The following is an 18656-nucleotide window of genomic DNA, read 5'->3' on the forward strand; positions in this document are numbered from 1 at the left end:
TTAATCTAACTACAGAAAACTTTTGGGCTATAAGTGTAATTCTCAAAACAAGTAACTTATGCAGCTCAAATATACTGTTTTCCAAAGACAAAAACAAGACCCTACTGCCTAGATGGCCACCATTGTACTTCTGGGGACTTTATATTTTATGAAATAAGTTGGCAAGGATGTCAAAGTACAGTCATGAGTCAGCCATCCTTCCAGGTAACAATTCTCTAAGGGGTTCATTCATCCAGCCAAAATACCAGGTGTTTGTATGGTCAGTAAAAAAAACTATGGGTGGAAAGAAGTAATCAAGGATAATGTAAACTGAGTATATGTCAGATGTGCAGTAATAAACATTTCCCTTATGACCTTCCCTTTCTATAGAACACTGATGAGAGACAAATGGTACCTGGGTACCAAGTGACCTGCTTTATGCAAGTAATGCTAACATATTCTTGGCATGCATTTCCATCAGCACTGCAGCACTACTGCAGCTCACGCTGACCCTAAAACCAGTACATCCATCATCTCACATATCTTCCCCACCTCTCTTTTCATTTCATCAGCACCATATGGCATCTGACGATCCAAGGAAGCTGCCCACCAGAGTCATTTCTGGTGCACACAGCTTAGACTAAACAGACGGAACAAAACACAGATCTCAGTTCTCTACTGTGAAATTCAGAAGCTTCCTTTACATCCATTGGGTTAGAATAGGCGGCTCACACTGCTTGGAATCTAGCACAACTAGACCTCTTTAGGGCCCTGGTGGTCCCTCTCCTCTATTCCTCCCCTTCACACCAAAACCCCCTTTTCTATGCAGTAAAGACCCCTCCTGAAGCCCACCCACCCAGTTCTAGGAGGTAAGAGGTCTATCTGTCTGACCTTGCCAGGTGATGGAGATGGGAACCGAATGCTGGTACGATCGAAGGCAGAGGTGACCCATCAAGTTTAAACACATCTCCTTCAGCAGATGGCGCAAGGCAGGAGGGGGTAGCTTTAAGGGTTGAGGAAGCCCAAGGCTTCTCTGGGTAGTTGCCCAGCGTGACCCCAAATTGCTTACTCAGAGGCACAGGCTGGCTGGAGAAGGGCTTTTCCTATGACAAGCACCACTGGAGTTTAAAATCCTCTTGGTGTTCTGGGAAAACACACACACACACGGAAAGGCTGCCCCATATTCACTCCAGAGCTCTTCTGCCTGAGTCCAGCTCATTTGCAACAACAGCCAGGTGCACTGAAGTGACTCTCACCCTGAAGCCCTGGTAATGGCAGCTCAGGTGTCTATGAAGACAGGAGGGAGACAGGGAAAGGACTTATCACTTGCAGTCCAATGAAGGCTAAAGCCTGCTTTTCTCTGCTAAAAGATGGCTGGCCCTCTGTCTTGGCCAAATTCTAGTGGCTGGGCTACCCAGGGCCAGTCCCCTGCCCGGAGAAGGGGAAATGTCACCCCTGTGACATAACCCTACGCAAACAGCCTTTCCTGGTACCCTGGTTTGGGCAGCACCCAGAGTGGGGAGGAGGACATGCCTTATGACTGATGTATTTTTGTCGAAACCCTGTGCCCCCTAGCTTGTGAAGACAGAGGGGGTTGCCCTCTATTCCAGGACTAGGACAGCGCTGGGGCTGAGCTCTCTGCCCTCAGCCCTGTAAGCTGCTCAAGATCTGAGCTGGAAAAAATTTACAATGTTGAAGGAAAAATTTAAAGCCCAAGAGAACCCATACCCAGGACTTGTCCACCCCATCCCTGGTCTGCTTGCCCTGACTCACCCCAGGGAGGGGCTCCCGGGTGTGGATGTGAGTCCTGCCCTGAGGCTGCCGGGGCTCATACAGCTGCCGGCACCGACGTCGCCTTCCCGCCGCCTCAATCTCAGTCCATCTGGGTACAGTGCTGGCTGCCACCGCCACTCCGAGCCGGGGAGAAGGAAGGCGATCTCGGGATTGGGTGTGTGTGGCCCGGCGGCCCCGGGCCCGCCTCCCCGCCGCGGCCGCCGCTTCAGCACCACGGACAGCGTCCAGCCTGTGCTCTCCCAAGAGCCGCCGCCAAGTCTTGGGGAGCTGCGAGCCCCGGGGTGCCCCGTTGGCCAGTCAGCCTGAGCGCGGCAGGGTTGTGCCGCGCTGCTTCCTCATTTCTCCAGCCTCCTCCCCACCCGCCAGAGGAGGCCGCCTCCGCCCCCGCCAGAGTCCCGCTCCAAGAGCGAACAGCCTGCAGAAGGCCACTAGTGGGGTGCCTGGAGGACTAGACAGATCTCCGCCAGCCCTGCCCCAAGCTGGGATTAGTGTTCCTCTCCTGCCGGATAGGCCAGGTGAGCTCTGTGTGACAGGACGCAAGCTGGTGGTGGAAGGTGCAGCTCAGCCTCTTAAAATGCCCAAGCAGAGCCGGGAACCTGAGCCAGCACTAAGGGTGCTATCTCAGCCTAAACAAGCCCACAGGAGGCTGGCCCTTCTCCTGGGCCCAGCAGAGGAGGGGGCCTTGGATGGCCCGTGGCTTAAGCCCTCATTTCTCCACTGTCATACCTCCTGGAGTTGTAAGGAAAGAACCAGTTACAGGCAATTATCTAGGGGGAAGGGACCATTGAAATCCCAGGCTCACCTGGAATCTAATTTCCTTCCCACCAAAGCTTGGTGCCAGAATGTCAATCAACCAACAGATAAGACTGCTAGAGACTGGTGACATCTGGAAGAACCACTTCTTTTTTTTTCATTTCAGTTCAAATCCCTATGCTCCTTGGTCCCAACCAGGGCAGTCCCAAGCTGAGATAGGGGTCCCAGACTTGAAAGTGACAGTCTCTGTGACAGTCTCTACCACAGACTAGCAACACGACTCAGACCACTAGAGCCTTGGTTTCTCCTCTGGGATATGAGGGGTGGAATTGGGCTCCCTCTGGTTCCAAGTCTGAAATAACTCAGCCTGCCAGGAACAGGCAGAGGGGAATCCACAGACATGACCCCAGGGCCCTGCTTACTTCTTGGCCTCCCTCAGGCCTTCCTGGAGTCCAGATGAGAAGACCCCTCCCTATATTGAACTAAACTGGGAACTCCTTCCTAATTCTGTTTAAAGCTACCAAAATTTTTACATGTCTCCTTATTTCAAATCCAAAGACCTCTTCCTTTTTACTACGTGGTGAGCCCCTAGTTTGAAGAGGGAAGACTGAAGTGAATTAACTCAAGTCAAGGTTAATAAATGCTGTCCACACAGGTATAGAGGACTCTGTTTATCCATACACAGACCATGGCTGCTACAAAAGAGCATGAGTGAAAACATGTAAGAAGGGCACAGCTGGAGCAGGAGTGGGCACTTGCAATTTAGCAAATGTGGCCGGCAGGAGGCAGGGGCTCCTGCAGTGGTATCTTAAAAAAATGAGCAAAACCACTACTTTTACTTGAAAATTACTTCCAAGAGCCTTTTCCTCTTTTTCTTTAAAGTAGCATACTGTCAAAACACAAAGACAAGAGACAACCTGGGAGCTGCAGGTTACATAGGCTACCTGCTGCAAGAGTCACAGGCATCAGATGGGGACCCTAATCACCTTCCAAACACCCTGTATTTGCCAAGTGAACATTAGAGTCTCAAGTCTTTTTTTTTTTAAGAGACAGAGGGGTGGCACCTGTGGCTCAGTGGGTAGGGCACCAGCCCAATATACTGAGGGTGGCGTGTTTTAACCCAACCCCGGCCAAACTGCAACAAAAAATAGCCGGGTGTTGTGGTGGGCACCTACAGTCCGAGCTATTCCGGAGGCTGAGGCAAGAGAATCACCTAAGCCCAACAGTTGGAGGTTGCTGTGAGCTGTGACACCACAGCACTCTACCCAGGGTGATAAAGTGAGACTCTACCTCAAAAAAAAAAAAAAAAAGAGAGTCTCACTTTGTCACCCTCAGTAGAGTGTCGTGGCATCAGCTCACAGCAACCTCCAACTCTTGGGCTTAGGCAATTCTCTTGCCTCAGCCTCCTGAGTAGCTGGGACTACAGTCACCCACCACAATGCCAGGCTATTTTTTGTTGCAGTTTGGCTGGGGCTGGGTTCGAACCCGCCACCCTCGGTATATGCGGCCGGCACCCTACTCACTGAGGCACAGGCGCCGCCCAGTCTCAAGTCTTTTTGTGTGTGTGTTTCCTTATTAGGAATGAAAAATCTTGAGAGTTTTGCGACAAAGGATTTCTTTAATTTAATTCCTTCAATAGTCTAATTTATGGCACATTCGATATTCATAAGTATGTCTGCATCCTCACTTCCCAGAAGACCAGTGAGGGACGCAGTGAAGCCCATTTCTAAACACATACCCACGCACACACCCCACTAGCACAAAGTTCAGAATTTCCACTGACACCACTGACATGGTCACATTGAAACTGAAGACCCCCCCCTGAAAAATAATGATTTAAAAAAAGAAACTGGGGAGTGATTCCGTCCTGCGCGGCTGTTCCTTGGAGCAGTACTCATTTATCTCCGTCCGCCTTCTCCCCCACCTAAGTGCGTGCCACCACCTCATGGAAGATTCGATGGACATGGACATGAGCCCCTTGAGGCCTCAGAACTATCTTTTTGGTTGTGAACTAAAGGCCGACAAAGATTATCATTTTAAGGTGGATAATGATGAAAATGAGCACCAGTTATCTTTAAGAACGGTCAGTTTAGGGGTTGGTGCAAAGGATGAGTTGCACATTATTGAAGCAGAGACAATGAATTATGAAGACAGTCCAATTAAAGTAACACTGGCAACTTTGAAAATGTCTGTACAGCCAACGGTTTCTCTTGGGGGCTTTGAAATAACACCACCGGTGGTCTTACAGTTGAAGTGTGGTTCAGGGCCTGTGCCTATTAGTGGGCAGCACTTAGTAGCTGTGGAAGAAGATGCAGAGTCAGAAGATGAAGAGGAGGAGGATGTGAAACTCTTAAGTATGTCTGGAAAGCGATCTGCCCCTGGAAGTGGAAGCAAAGTTCCACAGAAAAAAGTAGAACTCGCTGCTGATGAAGATGAAGATGATGAAGAAGAAGAAGAAAATGTTGCTAGGAAAAGTGGATATCTACATAATAAAGAGTGAAGTCGAACCCTCACCTAACAACATACACCAAAATTAACTCAAAATGGCCAGGCACAGTGGCTTATGCCAGTAATCCCAGTGCTTTGGGAAGCTTAGACAAGAGGATTGCTTAACAACAGGAGTTTGGCTCGGCACATGTAGATCAGTGGTTAGGGCAGTGGGCACAAGCACCAGGACTGGTTGGTTCAAACTTGGCCCAAGCCTGCGAAACAACAATGGCAACTACAACAAAAAAAAATATCCGGGCGTTGTGGCGGGTGCCTGTAGTCCCAGCTACTTGGGAGGCCTTGGCAAGAGAATCGCTTAAGCCCAAGAGTTTGAGGTTGCTGTGAGCTGTGATGCCACAGCACTCTACCAAGGGTGACATACTGAGACTCTGTCTCAAAAAAAAAAAAAAAAGACCAGGCGTCTTGAGCCCAGTGTGGTGGCATGTACCTGAAATCTTAGCTGTTTAGGGGGCTGAGGCAGGAGAATCAAATGAACCAGGAGCTCAAGGCTGTAGTGAGCTATAACTATTCCACTGCAATCTAGCCTGAAAAACAGTGAGACCCTGTCTCTAAAAGAAGAAAAAAAACTTAAAAAAAATTATCTCAAAATGGATTGAAGACTGAAACATGAAAGCTAAAACTGTTAGAAGTAAAACTTAGGGCAAAAGCTTCACAACACTGGAATCAGCAATGATTTCTTGGATCGAAGGTACAGGCAACAACAACAAAACTAAACCAAGTGAATTTCATCACAACTTAAAATTTTGTGCATCAAAGGACAGTATCAACAGAGTAAAAAGACAAGCTACAGTATCTGAGAACATATTTGCAAATCATATATCAGACAAAGAATTAATATCCAGAAAAGATAGAGAACTCCTAAAACATAACCCCTAAACCTCAACCTGATTCAAAAATGGGCAAAAGACTTGAGCAGGCATTTCTCCAAAAAAGATATATAAATAGCCAACAAGCACATAAAAATACGCCTGACTTAACTAATCATTAAAGAGATGCAAATTAAAAGTGCAACAAGACCCCCACCTCACACCCATTAGGATGGCTTCTACCAAGAAAACAGAAAATAACAAGTGTTGACAAGAATGTGGAGAATTTGGAACTCTTCGTGTTGGTGAGAATGTAAAAGGGTGCAGCTGCTGTGGAAAATAATATGGCGATTCCTCAAAAAAATAAAAATAGAATTATTTTTATGGCCCAGCAATCCCACTTCTGGGCAGATATTGAAAAGAACTGAAAGCAGGGTCTTGAAGAGATATTCATATACTGAAGTTCATAGCAGCACTGCTCACAAAATCTAAAACATGGAAGAAACCTATGACCATTGACAAATGAAGGGATAGGCCAAATGTGATCTGTTCATATGATGGAATATCATTCAACTTTAAAAAGGAAGTCACTCCTGTCACGTGCCATGACGTGGATAAACCTTAAGAACATTGTACCAAGTCAAATTGGTCAGTCACAAAAAAGACTATGATTCCACTAATGTGAGGCACTTAGAATAATCAAGTTCATAGGCTCAGTGCCTATAGCTTAGTGGTTAGGGCACCAGCCACATACACTGGGGCCAGCAGATTTGAACCTGGCCCAGGTCTGCTAAACAACAGTAATAACAACAACAAAATAGCTGGGCATTGTGGCGGGCGCCTGTAGTCCCAGCTACCTGGGAGGCTGAAGCAAGAGAATCACTTAAGCCCAAGAGTTGAAGGTTGCTGTGAGCTGTGACACCACGGCACTCCACCGAGGGCCACATAGTGAGACTCTGTCTCCAAAAAAAAAAAAAAAAAAGTCAAGTTCATTGAGTGAGAAAGTAGAATGGAGGTTTCCAGGGGCTGAACAGAGTGGGGAATGGGGAGCTATTGTTCAATGGTTATCATTTTACAAAATGAAAAGAGTTCTGAGGGTGGATAGATGGATGGTGGTCAGGGATGCACAACAATATTAATGTACTTAATGCCACCATACTGTACATTTGAAAATGGTTAAGACTGTAAATTTTATGTTATGTGCATTTTACCATAATAAAAAATTTAAAACCCAACGGTTCTTACCTAAAGTAGGTGTATAAACAAAGAGTGAAGAGAAATTAAAATAATATTAGGTAACTGAGTTGAATGTCAAACTTATTTTCCCTGTAAATATGTTTATTCTTATAATGCTTTAAAACTTGTGATATACAAGGAGTAAAAACAGGATAAACAAATTCAACCCTGAATGTCATTGTTGTAGCCTTGGCTGGCTAAGGAGTGAGGTGGATTCAGCCCAGGAGACCAGCATTTCCCCCAGCCCTTGCTAAACAGCTATATCACAGAGTCAGAGCCTTGTGCAACTGTGCTCACAGTTCCTGGGAAGTTCTCAAAGACTTAGTGCCCTCCCTGTATGAAGTCCATGCAGTTAGGGAATGGAAGAAAATACCACAGAAGAGAAATATAAACTTTCAAAAACACAGATGGCTGAAATGCCAAGAGCCAGTGAGAAGAACCCCTTAGCAAATCTAGTGTCAAAAACAGCTTGATTGACAAGGAGCTAACTTCAAAATAAATCAAGATTAATACGTTTTTTAAAAAGAGGAGGAAAGGACAAAATGGATGAATAAACGGAACATTTCAACAGAACTAGAAATCTACAAAAGTATGGGGCGGTGCCTGTGGCTCAAGGAGTAGGGTGCCAGCCCCATATACCAGAGGTGGTGGGTTCAAACCCAACCCTGGCCAAAAAAATAAATAAATGAAATGAAAAAAAGCATCTAATTAAAAAAAAGAAATCTACAAAAGTGATCAAATAGACGGTCTAAGATCTAAAAATATAATATCTGAAATTAGGAGTTCATGGCCCCTGCGCAAGGATGACACACAAATTTGTGAAGCGTTCCATATTTAAAAAAAAAGAAAGAAAAGAAATGAAATTAGGAGTTCATTAGATAGGCTTAACAGCAGAATGAATAAAGACAAAACAGGTTTAGTGAACACAAAGACTGGTCAATTAAAAATATCTATAGTGAAAAAGAATAGAAAGGACAGAACAGTATATAAATGACACAGTAAATAATAAAAAAAGTTTTACAGGTAATTCATATCCCACAAGAGAGAAAAGAGAAAAGATCAGAAGCAGGTGAGGAAAAAATAATGGCCATGAATTTTCCGGATTGTGAAAGATATAAACCCACAAATTCAAGCAGCTCAATGAGGGTGTGGTGCAGGGGCTCACATCTACAATCCTGGTACTCTAAGATTGGAAGGCTGAGGCAGAAGGATCACTTGGAGCCAAGAGTTTGAGAGCAGCATGAGCAACAGCAAGCCCCATCTATACTAAAAACAGAAAAATTAGCTGGGTACCAAGGCAGGCACTTGTAGTCCCAGCTATTCAAGAGGCTGGGGCAGGAGGATGGCTTGAGCCTGGAGTTTGAGGTTGTAGTGAGCTACAACGGTGTCACTGCACTCTACCCATGGTGACACAGTGAGATTCCACGTATAAAAGAAAAGCAGCTCAATGAGCTCTGAGAAGGAGAAATATAAACAAAATCTAACCTAAGAACATCATAATCAAAGCCCTAAAGATAAAAGAAAGAAAAATCTTAGAAGCAGCTAGAGAAAAAAAGATATTTTATTTTCATATTATATCTTTAAAGCTTAGAAAAGGAAAGAAAGAAGGAAGAAAGAAAGGAATGGTCTTGAATCTTGAATTCTATACCCAGTAAAAATATCCTTCACATATTAAAATAAAACAAAAATGTTTTCAGAGAAAAACAAAAGCAAATAAATCACTGCCAGCAGATACACTGAAGGAGCTCTTTAAATGGAAGGAAAATGATCTCAGATGGAGGCACAGAAATGCAGAAAGGGATAAAGAACTTTAGAAATGTCTTGTTAAATGTAGTTAGGCGTAAATAAGTATTGATTGCTTACAATAATGGCAACTATAATGCTTTGTGGAAATTATACACGTATGAGTAAAATATGTAAAAACATGACATGAAGATAGTGAAAAAATGAAATTTAACTATTGTGAGGTTCTTAAATTGTTTGGGAAGTGGTAATAGTAATTAGATAAAAATGTACTGGAGATTCATATTATAATCTTTCATTTAAAAAGGTACAAATGAAAATAGAGGAGAGAATGAAATAATAAAAATGCTTGATTGATAATTTTTAAAAATGAGAAACATCTATATGATAGCATGTATCAGAATGTCCTTCCTTTCAACGGCTGACTAATATTGTATGGACACACCACATTGTGTTTATCTATTCATCACAGAGGGACACTTGGGTTGCTTCCACTTTACGGCTACTGTTAGTGCTGTGTGAACATGGGTATATGACTTTAGTCACCTTTTAAAATCAACCTTTCAGCTTAACTACACCCTTTATTGAACCTTACCTTCCATTTTGAGACAATGCAGTAGACAGGATTGGATCAGAGAACCTGGAATCAGGCATAGGTTTAAAGCTAGGCTCTGCCACTTCTTAGCTCGGAGACTGTGGACAAGTCACTTGATGGATTCCCCATAAAGCATGTAAACATGCCATACATACATGTGCACATGGCAGTGATTCCTGACGGCTCTCTCATGAGCTCAGAGCACCTGCTGCTGTTAGGCTGGCTGAGGAGCCTTCAGAGCGCTGGTGTGGACAACCCCTGAAGCTTGTGTTTTTCATATTGTTCATTTTCTCCCCAAAAGACGAGAAGACAAACTAAAACTTGTCCCAGCTACCAGTCAACTTTTATCTCTATAAAACATGTTGCCAACACCATTGATAACTGGCAGGAGAATATTTTACATTTTTGCTTGAAAATATTATTTCTATTCATCTGACTTTAACTGCCATGTGCTGGTGGCAAACCCAGATTATGAATGATTCATGTATAGACACAATGACTAATTAAACTCTATAAAGAGACTTCATTAAAAAGTACAGATGCAAACTTTTTACCCAGAGGTTTGCAAGTAGATGCCTGCAGAAGCATTCACAGGGAGGTTTATAACCTTGGTTTCTTCTGTAAACAATACCACAGATGGGGGATGAAAAAAATACTTGCATTCATAAACTTTCTTATCATGCAAACCATAGTACTAAAACTTCTATGGTTCCTAAACACTTTGTTTTTCGCTATTTTGATTGTGAATTTTAAAATCATCATTCCTGTGACTATTGCTATATTTTGGTTATATATATATATAGGATATATATACACACACACATATAATTTTAGAGACAAGTGCTGTGGCGTCACAGCTCACAGCAACCTCCAGCTCTTGGGCTTAGGTGATTTTTTGCCTCAGCCTCCAGAGTAGCTGGGACTACAGGCGCCAACTACAACGCCTGGCTATTTTTTTGTTGCAATTTGGCTGGGTCCGAGTTTGAACCTGCCACCCTCAGTATATGGGGCCAGCTCCCTACTCACTGAGCCACAGGCACCACCCTATTTTGGTAATATTTACCTATACACCAACAGATTTGAAACAGGGTAGAAAGCTAGGTGGGTTCTCAATCAAATTATTTACTGCAAAGGCTCTGAAATCTCCACTGGCCCAGGCCCAGCCCTGGGAGATGATGATGATTTCCTGTCTTGCTGCTTTGTGATAGTTGAGGCTCTCTGTCATTCTACAACTCATTTTTTTCTCTATACGCAAAACAGAATTACAATTGACAATGTACTTCACAAAGGTGTAACACAGATCCACAAAGAGGCAGGACTGATCGTATTTGGAATCCCCCCATATGTAACCTCCAGCAATCTGAAAATGAGGGGTCACACTGACCTTCCAAGCAATGGAATTTAAAAACTAATAACTGGATCCTACGCCGCCTTCATTTCAGGGCAACCACGTGATATGATGTAGCAAGCACAGAGATAAGGTAAGAAACATCCCTTAATGGACCATTAAGTTGTTGATCCAAAAGCTTATTGGTCTTGAAATGACCCTCAACCACATTTGCCGGTAAATTCTCAATAAGTAACTGCTTCTCAAAAAAGTTTCTTTTAACCTATAAGGTATGGCCCCTCTCTTTTTTGTCTCTTAGGGGTTGCTTTTACATCTTGCTTAGAGACTCATCATAAAGCTTCCTGGCAGCTACTGGCACACAGATGCACGCGCGCACACAGACGCGCACACACACGCACACACACACACACATTCCAAATGCAGCCCCCACACTGAGGTCTTCTTGAATTCTCCAGGCTAACATGGGGCTTCTGGTTTTGTCCTCTTTCTTGTCCCTGCTCCAAATCCATCATGGATTATTTGTATGGAAACCAGAAGAACAGCCAAAACCTTATCCCAATTGGGTAACACAGTTTCAAGTTGTCAAACCTTTTCTATCTCTTCCTCTCTCTCTTCCTTAAAAGTAGGTCAACAACAGCACCATATATTTTTGTGTGGCTACACATCCAAAGTCTTTTCTGAACCCAGGAATCTGTGCAGGCCAAGGGTGAAACTTGAAAGGACAAAAAGAATAAGCCCTGTGTGTCATCCACATTGCCTCCCGCCCAGGACACCCACCCTCAATGGGTCACTGCAATGAAACAACACATCTGCTAACCCCAGGGGCCACGTCCTCCTCTGCAACCCAGTCACCTTATAGCATCTTGCTTCTTTCTGAGGACAGCTATTATCACATGCATAGGGAGGTGCACAACAAATAACATGTGTTCTCACTGAGAGTCACACTTCTCCTATCCTCAAATAACATGGCACGAAATAAAATTAAACTGTTATCTAAAATGAGAAGAGTTTCCACTGGTGGAGCAGGCAAAGCTGTTACGGAAAAAGAATCCCAAGGGCAGACCCTTGTTCTTAGAGCACATTTCAACCTGCCGTTGCTCTTGGTCTAGAACTGAAGTCTGTCCATGCTCTGGTCATTGGTGCTGCCTTCTGGAAAGGCTGTGTCCAAACCATCTCCCCTTAGGGTTCTCCAACAGACTCAGGAGCCTAATAAAACTCTTGTTCTATGTGGCGAGCTATAAATTATAAATAGCTCCACTGGGCTGTGCTGAGGCTCTTTTGGTCTTTTCCTGATTTTCAGATGCCCTGTAAGTTGGCTTTCCTTTTGTAAGTATCTGAACTGAGCTGGTGAGAAAACCTCTCGTTCCCTTGCGGTAGCTACTGGCTCCTGGAAATGGTAAAAGATGTGCACAGCTGGAGAGAAGGCAGACAAAACTCTATTTCTAGCCAGGTGCGGTGGCTCTTGCCTGTTCCTAGCACTCTGGGAGGCCGAGGTGGGTGGATTGCCTGAGCTCACAAGTTCGAGACCAGCCTGAGCCAGAGCAAGACCTTGTCTATAAAAATAGCTGGGTGTTATGGTGGGCACCTGTAGTACCAGCTACTTGGGAGTCTGAGACAAGAGAGTTGCTTGAGCCCAAGAATTTGAGATTGCTGTGAGCTATGATGCCACAGCACTCTACCTAGGGTGACAAAGTGAGACTCTGTCTCAAACAAACAAACAACAACAACAAAAAAACTCTGTTTCTACCAGGAGTTGGTGATTTTATGAACCAGAAAATCCTGGCTTCTGAATGCAGAAGATGAGGCTTCCAACTGTCTGCCAAATTCAGGCCTCTGGTCAGGGTTACACTTTATCCCAGAGTCTCTCCCTGCAACCTATAGGATGCATCTCAGCAATGACCCATTGAACCCTCCAACCACTTCCTTTTTTTTTTTTCTTTTTTTAAGATATGGTCTTGCTCTATCATCAAGGCTAGAGTGCAATGGCGTGATCACAGTTCATTGCAGCTTCCAACTCATGGGCTCAAACAATCCTCCCACCTCAACCTCCCAAGTAGCTAGGACTACAGGCACATGCCAACACACATGACTGATTAAAAAAAAAAAAATTTAAAAATTTAAAATTTTTTTTTAAAGATGGGGTCTCACTGTGTTTCCCAGGCTGGTCTCAAACTCCTAGCCTCAAGCAATCCTCCTGTCTCAGTCTCCCAAAGTGGTGGGATATGTTTCTTACTGCATTAGCCACTGTGCCTAGCTGTGAGAGCCTCTTTTAAGTTTCAGAAGCAAACATTTTTTATTTACCTTTCCTTTGATGGACACAGTCTTTGAAAGAGCTAGCCAACCTTCCAACATACTGTAAATGAGCTAATGCCAAGCAATTTTTTGCCCTTTTCTGATATCCCATGTAGATCTGTCTAAAGCTATTCAAAGCAAATTATTCACCTGCAAAGAAATCCTGACTTGGGAGGCACCTGTGTCTCAGTGAGTAGGGTGCTGGCCCCATATATTGAGGGTGGTAGGTTTGAACCCGGCTCCAGCCAAACTGCAACAAAACAACAGCCGGGCATTGTGGTAGGTATCTGTAGTCCCAGCTACTCGGGAAGCTGAGGCAAGAGAATGGCCTAAGCCCAAGAGCTGGAGGTTGCTGAGAGCTGTGATGCCACAGCACTCTACCGAGGGCGACAAAGTGAGACTCTGTCTCTAAAAAAAAAAAAAAGAAATCCTGACTTAAAAGTCAACATTTACAAATTATTAATTAACACAATTCCTGGCATTAGAGACTCATTACTAGACTCATTACACCAGAACTGAAATGATAATCTAATTTTCCATGCAAAGACACAGAACTGCAGGAGCCCTGCAAGTCTCAGCCAGAGCAAAATCATTATATGCTCCTCTTTGAATCTGTCAGATTAAATCATACGGAAGGCCCTGGTTGGTTTGTCAGCTACCCCAGAGCTCATTCCAGCCATTTGACTGAGGGTGCTGAGTGAAACGGGAGTCATGCATGCCATCATCCACCAGTCTCCATGGTGCAGAGGGCTGGGTTCTCCCTACTGCTGAATGCTCCCTGGAGGAAAACCTTCCATGGGAACTGGGTGGGATTCTGCAGCCAGTGCCTTGGCTGCAATGTCAGATGATTTAAAATGGCACTGGATGAAACAGTCTATAAGAGATATTACTCTCCTCCTCTTCCCTTTCCAAGAGGAGAGGGTACTTTACAGCTGATCAAATTGTCACCACAACTGTCACTGTTACTTGTTTAAATGCTGTATGGGTCACATGTGGTGCTGACACTTTACATATCCTACAATAGCCCTATTTCTCAAATAAAAGGACTGGGGTTGGGGGAAGTTATTTGTCCCAGGTCACATGGCTGGTAAATGACATGGTTGAGATCCCAGCCCAGCTCAGTTTGGCTTCTGTACTGAAGAAATCAGGAGGAACAAATCAGGCACGGAGTTTTGCTCTGCCCCTGAAGCACTCTCAAATCAACGAGCTTCTCTTCTTCCTACTGTAATGATCCCCTGACATGGCTACCTCTGTCATCAGTATCCACTGGCCCCTTAGCCACTTTCCTGCCTTGCTTTGAGAATGCCAGGCTCTACCTAACACCCTTAAAAGGTTCCTTCAACACTGGAATCAAGCAGAGAATCTGGCTGGGAAGGCCTTTCCTGATATGTTTCTACGGGTCTTGCCAGCCTCATCTAAACACACATAACAGGCTAATTCCTCCTTGCTTTTATGGTCTCAGCTTACATATCACCTCCTCTAGGCAGCCTTTCCTGACCCTCAAAACTAGGCTAGGTGCCCCTCCTTGTGCATCCTTCACCAGGGTGAAGCATCAGGCACATCGTACTGTGATTTCCTGTTGGTGTGTCTGCCTCCTTGCAGCAGGCAGTGAGGGCCCTGGCAGCAGGCAATGGTTTTGTTTTCTGTGGACTATTCACCTGCTAGTGCTATCTGGCACAGACAGATGTGCAGTAAATATTGTAAATATTACCTCTGACTTAAAACATGAAATATTAAATTTAGCAAGAAAGTATGTTTTCTAAATCAAAAAATATTAAGCACTCCATAATCCCAACAGTTTGGGAGGCTAAGGCAGGAGGATCACTTGAGGCCAAGAGTTCAAGACTATCCTGGGTAACCTAGTAAGACCTCATCTCCACAAAAAATATTTTAAAAATTAGCCAGGCGTGGCTCGGCATCCATAGCTCAGTGAGTAGGGCGCCAAGCACATATACCAAAGCTGGCAGGTTTGAGCCCGGCCCAGGCCTGCTAAACAACAATGACAACTGCAACCAAAAAATAGCCAGGTATTGTGGCATGTGCCTGTAGTCCCAGCTACTCAGGAGGCTGAAGTAAGAGAATCACTGAAGCCCATAAATTTGAGGTTGCTGTGAGCTGTGATGCCATGGCAGTCTACCGAGGGCAACATAGTGAGACTCTGTCTCAAAAAAACAAAAAAAACAAAAAAATTAGCCAGGCGTGGTGGCACACACCTATATTCCTCACTACTTGGGAGGTGAGAGGATCACAAGAGCCCAGAAGTTCAAGGTTGCAATGAACTGTGATGGGCCACTACACTTTAGTGTAGAGGACAGAGTGAGACCCTCATCTCTAAAAACAAAATAATAAAAAGGTTTTTTGTTAAGAATGCAAAAATGGGAAGGTGCCTGTGGTTCAGTGAGTAGGGCGCAGGCCCCATATATCCAGGGTGGTGGGTCTGAACATGGCCCTGGCCAAACTGCAACAAAAAAATAGCTGGGCATTGTGGTGGGTGCCTGTAGTCCCAGCTACTCAGGAGGCTGAGGCAAAAGAATTGCCTAAGTCTAAAAGCTGGAGGTTGCTGTGAGCTGTGATGCCACAGCCCTCTACCAAGGGCGACAAAGTAAGACTCTGTCTCTCTAAAAAAAAAAAAAAAAGGCAAAAACGAAATACTAAGCACCAATGTGCTCAAGGCACTCTCTGCTCCAAAACATGATCTTACATTACACTGTTAGAGAGAAAAAATTAATCTACAATTAAATTGCAATACCAAAAAATTCCCCAGGGACTTGTACAACTTAAGTTGATTCTAAAATTTACATAAAGCGAAAACTCCAACAAATTTTTAAAATGGAAGAACAATGAGGGAGGATTTATTCCATTAGCTGTTAAAATATAGTGTAAAGTTATAGTAATTAGACACAGGAATTGACCACGAGATCAATGGAGAATATTCAAAAATAGAATATGTTACTGGGAAAATCAAATACACTTTTGAAAAACATAAAAATTGCATGTCTTCTCACAACTTGCACAAAAACAAATTCCAGAAATTTACAATTGGTTCCTTCTTTCCCAAGTGATTTGAATGGCATCTTTGTCCCTAAGTGAATTCCTAAAAATACATAAATGTTTGTGGAGGTGCCATTCTGGTGCTAAGAATGAAAACTTAGGACTTTCACCTACTGCACTTTACTATGCAAACAAACACGGCTCTGTTGGAATCACCCACTCAGGAGAGGACCAAGGAAACCTACGCCAATTGTGTAAATGCTGTCCCTACTTCTGGGAGGACAATCATTCTGAAGATACTTATGTATTGAAGGCAACTCTTTCAATTAACACAGTCCCAAGTGATCACAGTGGACGTTGCCAAGATCCAAGCTCTCGTCTCCAGCACTTGCCTAGTTTGCCAAACTAGGCATTACAGGAAGCTTCTAGGGCAAAGGGGCAATGTTGTGAGAAACACAAGGTTGAGGCACCTTTTGCATCAAGATGCCACACTTTTTCTATTTCCAAGAAATCTTCATAAGTTGCATTCTTATGCAAACATTCCCATAGGCAAAAATTTTACATGATCAGTCAGATTTGGGGAACAGAAGTATTATCAGTATTGCAGAGTTATTCATTTACCTTTAGAGGAAATATGCTTCAAGCCTCCCTCCCTCTGAAATGTGACATTTCATGTTCTGAGGAATGAAAACAGATGGAACCACAAGAGAGAAGAACCTGTCCACAGTAAGCTGCCCACTGAATTCCCTCAGGGTACCCATGGGTAGTTCCCTACTCTTTGAAGCAAAAAGGAAACATTAAACGTGCTGTGATACCTGAGAAAACATTCACTTGTTTTTTTCAAAAGGCAAACTGAGTACTTGTTTTTCAGGAAAACCTCCATTCAACACTTTCTCAGGTTGTCCTGGGATGGCTAATTCTGTCTTTCCCGGCCCAGGACTCTCATACTGCTATAGGCATGTAAAATGATGCCACTACTTTGGAAGAAAGCTTGGCAGTTTCTTAAAAAGCTAAACATAAATACATACACCCTAGGACCCAGCCATTCCACCCCCAGATTTCTACCCAAGTGGGGGGAAAAAAACCTACATGTCCCACAAGCAAAGGCTTATACACTAACTGTTCACATCAGTTCTGTCGATAATGGCCAAACCTGGAAACAACTCAAATGTCCATCAGCAGTCAATGGATGAACAAAGTGTGCTGTGTTTTATACAGCTATACAAATGAATTTCAAAATAGTTATGCCGGGTGGAAAAAAGGAAATAAAAAGAGTATATACAGTACAATTCCATTTGTATGAAACCCTAGAATATGCAGGCTGATTTATTATGACAGAAAGCAGGTTAGTGGTTACCTGGGAAGGTGGAAGGGGCTGAGGAGGGATTACAAAAGGGCATGAGGAGACTTTGGGGTGACAGGGAGGTGCATTATCTTGATTGTAGTGATGGTTTCATAGGCACATATGTATGTCAGAACTTAACCGATTATACAATTTCTTTTTTCTTTTTTTTTTTTTGCAGCGTTGGTTGGGGCTGGGTTTGAACCTACTACCTCTGGCATATGGGGCCAGTGCTCTACTCCTTTGAGCCACAGGCACTGCCCTTATACAATTTCGATATACAGTTTATCACATATTAATCATACCAGTTTATACATATTAATCATACCTTTTAATGAAGATTAAAAAAAAAAAAAAAACACCTGAACTGAAGACCAAAGAAGAGCACTTGTCTGTCAGGAAATGTTGGGCTGCTCACACCCGCCAGCTGGGACAACCGCTGCCAGCACGAGGCCCCAAACCCACCTCTGGTTGGACCCCTCAGCTCCTGCTAAAAGCTCAGTCAGTGGTTTCTCTGCTCACTCGGCTGCTGGTCCCCACCTGCCCCTGCTCTCCAGTCAGCCTGCTTGACACCAGCACACAGTTCGCAGTCCATGTAGGGTCACCATTTGCGTTTCCCGGGGAAGCTCTGCCCCAGCTGGCTAAGATCTTTGTAGGAGGCAGACGTGTCCTGACAGGAATTGATTTGTGATCACAGATCACCTCCTTGAACTGCTTTAAGGCAGAAGGATGCCTGTGCCAAAACTAATAAAAATCCAATTCATAGTTTATTTGCCTCTCCTTGAGGTTTGATATAATAAAAATGGCTGTTAGAAATTCTAAGAGAGCAGGCGAGCACCTGGGCTTTGGGGAAGCTGCATTAACTTGTTTAAGCTTGGCCTGTAGAGCACCAGGGCCAGCTTCTGAGCAAAGCTCCCTAATCCTAGGTGCCCCCACCAAAAGACAAATACAACAAACCTTGTTGGTTCCTGCCCTTCACTATGCTCTTATTCAGGGAATGCAGCAAAGCAAAGGCTGGAAGCTGCAAAGGTCCTCATTTAATGCTGGTGCCACCATTGAGTCACTTGACATTTCCTGAGTATCTCCTAGGTGCCCGGCCCTGCACTTGGCACTGAGCACACCATGGTGAATGGAGAGAGATGCTGCCTGTTTTCTTGGAGTCACATAGAGGAGACAGATGTTGACCAGAACATCACCACTTCCTAATAGTTATCAGGCAATTCGCCTGAGGAGGGGAGAGCCACCTCTGTGAAGGGAATGGGGTGACCT

At 44.1% G+C, this 18656-nt stretch overlaps 2 protein-coding genes across 6 annotated transcripts in view; one reads left to right on the plus strand and one right to left on the minus strand.

Moving 5' to 3' along the window:
• OSBP2 (oxysterol binding protein 2) overlaps positions 1 to 18656 on the minus strand; it is a 191451-nt gene that overhangs the window by 86712 nt on the left and 86083 nt on the right. The window lies entirely within an intron of this gene.
• Positions 4382 to 5026, plus strand: LOC128583458 (nucleophosmin-like). Its single transcript, XM_053587655.1, has one exon. The coding sequence runs from the start codon at positions 4472 to 4474 to the stop codon at positions 5024 to 5026; it is 555 nt and encodes a 184-aa protein (XP_053443630.1). The 5' UTR covers positions 4382 to 4471.

This window comes from Nycticebus coucang, chromosome 4, assembly GCF_027406575.1.
Source record: "Nycticebus coucang isolate mNycCou1 chromosome 4, mNycCou1.pri, whole genome shotgun sequence".
NCBI lineage: Eukaryota > Metazoa > Chordata > Mammalia > Primates > Lorisidae > Nycticebus > Nycticebus coucang.

Bases quoted from the DNA above. Each gene is read 5' to 3' on its own strand.
- LOC128583458 (XM_053587655.1), top strand. From the start codon at position 4,472: ATGGAAGATTCGATGGACATGGACATGAGCCCCTTGAGGCCTCAGAAC.